The sequence below is a fragment of the Brassica napus genome, unplaced genomic scaffold, assembly GCF_020379485.1.
Source record: "Brassica napus cultivar Da-Ae unplaced genomic scaffold, Da-Ae ScsIHWf_559;HRSCAF=839, whole genome shotgun sequence".
NCBI classification, from domain to species: Eukaryota; Viridiplantae; Streptophyta; class Magnoliopsida; order Brassicales; family Brassicaceae; genus Brassica; species Brassica napus.
The window spans coordinates 1-7500 of NW_026016619.1; the positions used below are offsets into that span (position 1 = coordinate 1).

Here is a 7500-nt window from a genome sequence, read left to right on the forward strand (position 1 = left end):
TAGATATGGATAAAAGGAAATAGTACACCTCCCTTGGATGCATAACCATTTATGGCCAGTACCATGGCCGATGTTGCCTCGTTAAAACCTCTCTAGGAAAACCAAAAACCCAAGGTGGGAAAAATGGAAACCATAGACAGGAAAAAGAGTACAACGCATGATACTCCCCCTGATGAAGGCATCACTGAAGATCCTTCAGCCGGCGCATCCCTATCTGATGAACCAGCTTCCTGAACGTTGAGGTAGGCAGAGACTTGGTGAAAAGGTCGGCTGAATTGTCGCTTGATCGAACTTGAACTACTTGAACCTCCTTTGTCTTCTGCAAGTCGTGGGTGAAGAAGAACTTGGGCAGGATGTGCTTGGTCCTGTCTCCCTTGATGTATCCTTCCTTGAGCTGAGCAATGCACGCCGCATTGTCTTCGTAGATGATCGTTGGCTCCTCCTTCTCTTGTCCCACGGCCAGACCACTCTCTTTAAGACATGGCCGGTCATGTTCCTCAACCAGACAAGCTCTCGGCTTGCCTCATATATGGCTATGATCTCGGCATGATTGGATGATGTGGCCACTAAGGTTTGCTTAGTAGAACGCCAGCATATTGCGGCTCCACTATGTATGAATACATATCCCGTTTGAGATCTAGCCTGGTGTGGGTCAGATAAGTACCCAGCATCTGCATATCCGACCATGCTCTCTCCTGGCCGGTTGGTGTAGAACAAACCGAGATCTTTGTTCCTTGCAGATATCTGAACAGATGTTTCACTCCGTTCCAGTGCCTTAAGGTTGGACATGACCAAACCTTGATAGTAAGCTCACGGCAAAGCTTATGTCCGGTCTAGTATGACTAGCCAAGTACATTAAGGCCCCAATGGCACTTAGGTAAGGCACTTCCGGTCCGAGTGCTTCCTCGTCCGGCTTCTTTGGTCCGAATGGGTCCTTCTCAAGGTCTAAGGACCTCACGACCATTGGACTCGACAGGGGATGAGCCTGGTCCATATTGAATTGCTTGAGTATCTTTTCCGTATATGTTTCTTGGTGCACAAGGATGCCATTCTCTTTATACTCAAACTGTAATCCCAAACAAAACTTAGTCTTCCCTAAGTCTTTCATCTCGAATTCTTTCTTTAGACATTCAACGGTTTGGGAAATCTCTCCAGAGGTTCCTATAATATTCAGGTCGTCCACATAGACAGACATGATCACGTAGCCCTTGCTGTCAAACTTCTTTATGAATATACATGGACTTATTGGATCATTCTTATAACCCTCTTTCACTAGGTACTCGGATAATCTATTGTACCACATTCGACCTGATTGCTTTAAACCATATAAGGCTTTGTTCAACTTTATGCAATGTTGTTCTCGAGAACCTTTCTTGTCTTTGAGCTCAATGCCCTCTGGAACTTTCATGTGTATCTCATTATCCAGTGGTCCGTATAGGTATGCAGTTACTACATCCATTAGGCGTAAGTCAATGTTTTCTTTCACTGCCAGACTGATTAGATATCTCAGTGTAGTTGCATCCACCACAGGGGAGTAAGTCTCCTCATAATCTATTCCAGGTCTTTGGGAGAATCCTTGTGCTACAAGCCGTGCTTTGTATCTCACTACCTCTCCTTTCTCGTTTCTCTTCCTTACAAAGACCCATTTGTATCCCACTGGTTTGACATCTCTTGGTGTCAATCTTATAGGGCCAAAAACGCCTCTCTTTCTCAATGATTCTAACTCCACGTTTATAGCTTCTTTCCATTTGATCCAATCTGATCTTAGCATGCATTCTTGTATGGACGTGGGTTCTAGATCCTCATCTTTATCCATGATCTCAAGTGCTACCTTGTATGCAAATAAATCATCAACGTTGATATCTTTTCTGTTCCATTGTTTCCTGGACATTACATGGTTATAGAGATCTCTTGATTGTCCGGCTCTTCTGTCCCGTGAAGCCCAGCGTCCCGGACCTCACTTTGAGGAACGGCCGGATCATCGGGTGTGGCCGGTACGCATGGCTCGACCGTCCTGGTCGGCTCGACCGGTCCATCTATGTCCTGGACGGTTTCTTTGATGCTCTCGGATCCAGCACCTCTCTTGGACTTCCGAGGCTGTTTGTCTTTGGAACCAATTGGTCTACCACGTTTTAAACGTTGCTTAGACTCTGTAGCCACTTGACATTGTCCATCTTGGACGTTCAATCTTATGGGTGCATTACAAGCCGGGTTGTGTGATAGTGTCATTCTATTTGGGTCAGTAAATGTTCTGGCAACTTGTTAGCTAGCTCTTGTAGATGTATAATCTTTTGGACTTCTAGATCACAATCTCTAGTCCGAGGATCTTGCCAAGATGTTGATGGTCTAAACCATTCTAAATCTTTTGAATCAACCGGCTGTTATCTCCCCCTAAGGACGGATATGTGGACTCATCAAACTGTGAGTCCTCGTATCTGGCCTTAAACAAATCACCGGTTGTTGGCTCAAGATACTTGATAATGCTTGGGGAGTCATATCCTACGTATATTCCCATCCTCCTCTGTGGTCCCATCTTAGTTCTCTGTGGTGGAGCAATTGGAATGTAGACGGCACATCCGAATGTCTTGATGTGGGACACGTCTGGCTCATGACCCGTAAGTAGTTGGGATGGTGAATATCTATGCTCACTAGATGGCCTGATGCGAATCAGTTCTGCTGCATGTAAAACCGCATGTCCCCATGCTGATACCGGAAGTTGAGACTTCATAAGCAGTGGCCGGGCTATCAGCTGGATCCGTTTAATGAATGATTCGGCCAAGCCGTTCTGTGTATGGACATGTGCCACGGAGTGCTCTATTCTTACCCCCATGGACATGCAATATTCATTAAACGCTTGGGACGTAAACTCACCAGCATTGTCTAGACGTATAGTCTTAAGAGGGAAATCTGGAAAGTGTGCTCTCAGCCTTATCATTTGGGCAAGGAGCCGTGCAAAGGCTAGGTTCCTAGTGGATAGTAGGCAGACATGCGACCATCTGGTCGATGCATCAATGAGGACCATGAAGTATCTAAACGTCCCACAAGGTGGGTGTATTGGTCCACATATATCTCCTTGAATCCTTTCCAGAAAGTTTAAGGTTTCTTTGTTAACCTTGGCTGGTGATGGCCTAGTAATGAGTTTCCCTTGTGCACATGCTGCACATGTGAGATTCTTATATGGGATAACTCCTTTGATCATGTGCCCTTGTGAATTCATTATCAACTTTCGCATCATGCTTGTTCCGGGATGGCCAAGCCGGTTATGCCATAAAGTGAATAGCTCGGAGGCATTTGCCTCGATCATACTGATCCGTGCATAGTATAGACCAGTACGCATTGCGGGTATAGTCTCTAGGATCTTCTTATTGCCCTTGGTGATCGAAATTATGTTAAGGAACTCCTTGTTTCCTTCTTCCCATGTTTCAAGGTGAAAACCGTTTAATCTTATGTCCTTGAAACTCAATAAGCTTCTTCTAGAGCTTGGGGAATACAGGGCGGTTTTGATCTCTAGGTGAGTGCCATTAGGCATCATCACATAGGCTTGGCCGTGACCTTCAATCAGGCTAGCCTCACCCGCAATGGTATGTACCTTTGCGCTTTGCATTGTGAGATTTATGAAGTACCTTTTGTCTCTAAGTATTGTATGACTTGTGCCACTATCCACCACAAGTATACTCATCTCATCATTCATTCTATAAATAAAATTTCTAAACTTTAGAGACTTCATAAGATGTTTAAAACTCTTCTTATTAAAATTCCATTACATAAAATAAAAACACCAAATCAAAAACGTAAAGCAATAAGACAATGTGATTCGAAAACTAGTCCTTGAGACAATCGGATGTCTCAAAATCCATTAGGTCATCTTGGTTATCCTTGTCGGATTCATTGTCAGCATCATACCCATATCCCTTGTCCTCATGACGTTTTCTTGGATCATGTTTGCCTCCGGATTCTTGTTCTTGATGCTCTCTTGGTAGAGGTCGCACAAGTGTTTCGGAGTTCTACAATTCTTTGCCCAATGGTTGTCACTCCCGCATCTATGGCATAGAGACTTGTTGGACGTGTAAGATGGTTTGGATATGCCACCTCGTCCGCGGCCGTAGCTGCCTCGACCCCGGCCGTAATTGGAACCACGACCACGGTTATTGTGGTTTCCTTTCCGGCCAGTTGAGTAGCCGTCTCGGCCGTTTGAGTTATCACGTCCACGCCTCTTGAACCCACCACGGCTATTGCCGTATGGTTTCTTGTTGTCTTGGACAAAGTATGTCTCATTGGGATCCTTCTTCTCAACCTCATGGGCTTCGGGTGGTGGTGCTGTCCCGGCCGGTCTAACTCCGTTACTCTTTAGTAGGAGTTCATTGTTTGCCTCGGCCAGGAGTAGACATGAGATCAGATCAGTGTATGTGGCAAAACCCTTTGTCCTGTATTGCTCTTGCAACACAGAATTCGAGTGATTAAAGGTAGTATAGTCTTTTCAAGCATCATGCTATCGGTTACCTCTTCACCACACAACTTTAGTATTGAGACAATCTTGAATAGAGCTGAATTGTAATCATCCACCGACTTATAGTCTAAGAATCTTAGATGCATCCAATCATGCCTTGCTTTTGGAAGCAACACCATCCTGTGGTGATCATATCTATTCTTTAAAGCCATCCAAAGATCTAGTGGATTCTCGATTGTCATGTACTGATCTTTAAGACCATCAATGAGATGATGCCGCATAAGGCCTAAGGCTCTGTATCGGTTCTTTTCATTCTCATTGTTGTCTTCGATGATTGTATCACCGAGTCCCTTGGACTTTAGACTAATCCTTGTGTCTAATGCCCACTGCAAGTAGTTATCTCCGGAGAGATTGAGGGGTGCATAGTCTCTGTTTGCTATTTTCGACATCTGAATCATATTACCATGTAATGTATTAGGTTCATAATATGATCACGTGGCCGCATGATAAACAAGCTCGGCCACAACATGTCTTACGCATTCATGATGTTCAAACAATTCTATACGACCATGGTGCTATCAATCATGAACCTCACGGTTCAATAGGTTTTCTAACAACCTAAACTTGTATGATCTATATGCTGGTCGATCAATTGTGAATGCATTACAATATTCGGTTTCATGTAAAAAAAAATCTACCTTATCTTACTTCTTTTCATAATCCCTAGGGTTTCAATCTTTGAATTCTTATCAACCTTATGTTAAGGTTTCAAGGCCTTAAGTATTTTGTGTTCTTAGTTAGATTATTTCAAGAAGAACAATCTAACATTCCTAAACATCAAGAATAGGCAAGAAATCAAACAAGCAATAGCAATCTTAAAATCGATTTTTAACTTTAGGGTTTAGGGTTTCGATTCCTTGATTAGGGTTTACCAGGTTTCAGATTCAATCAATCAATCATACAATCAAGTTCTAGTTTGGAATCGATTTTAACTTTCTAGTTCTAAGACTTTGTCGATTTTGATCTTGTACTTTTCTTTTAAGGTTTAAACAAGAATAAGATTTCCATAATGATGGATTAGGGTTTCGATCTTATTCTATGTTCTCAGATTGTGTTCATACCTTAGTTTTGTAGAGGTAAAGAACCGGATCACCTGAGAACCTCGAGCTGTTGAGAAAGAACGCTTGCTGCCTCCTATCGGGTCGCTGATGTAGTCGGATGCGAGCTGGGAACGGACGCGAGCTGCGAGCTAGTTGCTGGACGGATGCGTTCTTCTTGTGTGCGAGCTGAGGACGCGATCAGGAGCTGAGGACGTTCGGTCTTGAGGATGTCAAGCTTTTGGAGCAATGGAGAACGTCTAGGGTTTAGCTTAGAGTCGCCGGTAATAGGCTTTTAGGTATCGATTTAGGTCTCAGGGAATTAGAGGCTATCGTGCTGATAACGTGTTGTAAAAGATGGGGAAATCGTGTGTGTATTTCATTAATCAAAATGTTCCCTTATATAGGGGATTACAAGATATGGATAAAAGGAAATAGTACAAATCCTTATCCTAAAGTAAAAAGGAAAACTTCTTATAGATAAACATGAAGAGAAAAGGAAAGTTCCTAAAACTAAGATCTAAGGTCGGTCCAATGCATTGGCCGCCTCTCTCTCTTTCTCTCTTGGACGCGGTCTTGGTCTTGGGCCTGGACACGGTCCGTTCTTCCTTTACATGGTTACTAGCAATCCACATGTGTTTTATAACAAAACAAACTATAACTGATTTAATGAGCCATTCGCAGTTTCACAGTCTGAATTCGTTCATACTTACACATGCATGGCTTAATCTTTGAGACAAGCATATGACTACTGGCAGGATCAACAGGTAGCATTCATAAATCAGGACAGACCACGTCATATTCCGCAAACACATGGAAAGTGGGAACAGACGCAGACTTGACCGTCATCTTTTGTCCGGAGACAAACGTGCTTAGCGGGACAGAATTTCTTCGGGTCACCGCCATAATATTTCCGCAACCGAGATCTCAGCAAACAGCTTATTCACCTTTGCGAACAATGCATAAACTATGCAAAGACGCAAGGATCACAAGTGCCGGCTTATGTGTTCACGACTTCCCCACCGAAGGAGATGCCGCAAACAACATTTTAAGCAAAGCTAACAATTCCTTCCAGATAGGTACGCAACACAGGCCCCGGATCAGTTCAACAAGCATAAAACTATGCTAGTGAAGAAACTGAGGAGGATAGTTGGTCTGTAGTTGGGTGCGCGAGCACAGAGCCTACAAACACTAGCTATCCAATCACCACTCATACGCCGAATGTTCATTGCCCCGCTAACATCAATCTTTCCAACCACTCTTGAGATGTAATCAAAAAAGCAACTGGAAGACGGATGAAACCAGGCCAAGACCATGCAAGCGCGAAAATTTGAAGTTAGGGGCAAAACGGTCCACCGAAAATTCGCCGGAAAGTTCCCGGAAAATTCACCGGGGACAATCCGGCCATCGACCTCAACCAGCCCTCGATAGTGTTGGACCGAACAGTCCAACACTACGTACCCGAACCGTTCGGGTACTGGGGGGTAGGAGGCTCAAGAGAGTGCCTACCCCTTATATATACAAAACGCTTTTTTTCAGTCTGTCACCAGTAGACATTGGTTGTGTTCCGGGGAGTATTTAATGTAAAAAAAAAAATACTTCGAATTTGAATCTGATTTTTTGCATGCTTCATAAGGATGGTTAAAGCTATTTTCTGGTAAATTTTCATAAATTTCTTTTGCTTCTAACCATGTCTTTTGCATGCTACAAAGGTCGGAGTTTCGTGGTCTAAACGGATGTCTACAGCAACTTTTGATCAACACTTGACATCCTAAACTCTTTGTTGACATATTTTTGATGTTTCCTTTCAGAAAACTTTCTTCAAAAATATTAATTTTGCATTTTTGGCTTCTCGGGTGATTTTGGCTGTCCGTGGGTGATTTTGGCCCACGTGGGCTGTCTGTTCAGTACACACGGACGTCCGTGTGTGTCCGTCAGCACACACAGGACGTCCGT

At 43.6% G+C, this 7500-nt stretch overlaps 1 protein-coding gene across 1 annotated transcript; it reads right to left on the reverse strand.

Annotated features, from left to right (window-relative positions):
* Nucleotides 1-4018: 4018 nt before the first annotated feature.
* Nucleotides 4019-4626, reverse strand: LOC125604457 (the record flags this gene model as incomplete). The annotated part of the gene is made up of 2 exons (XM_048774841.1): nt 4501-4626; nt 4019-4345 (listed from the first exon to the last, which is right to left on the reverse strand). Coding segments are annotated over exons 1-2 (453 nt in total), but the record flags the coding sequence as incomplete, so codon positions are not given.
* Nucleotides 4627-7500: the final 2874 nt, after the last annotated feature.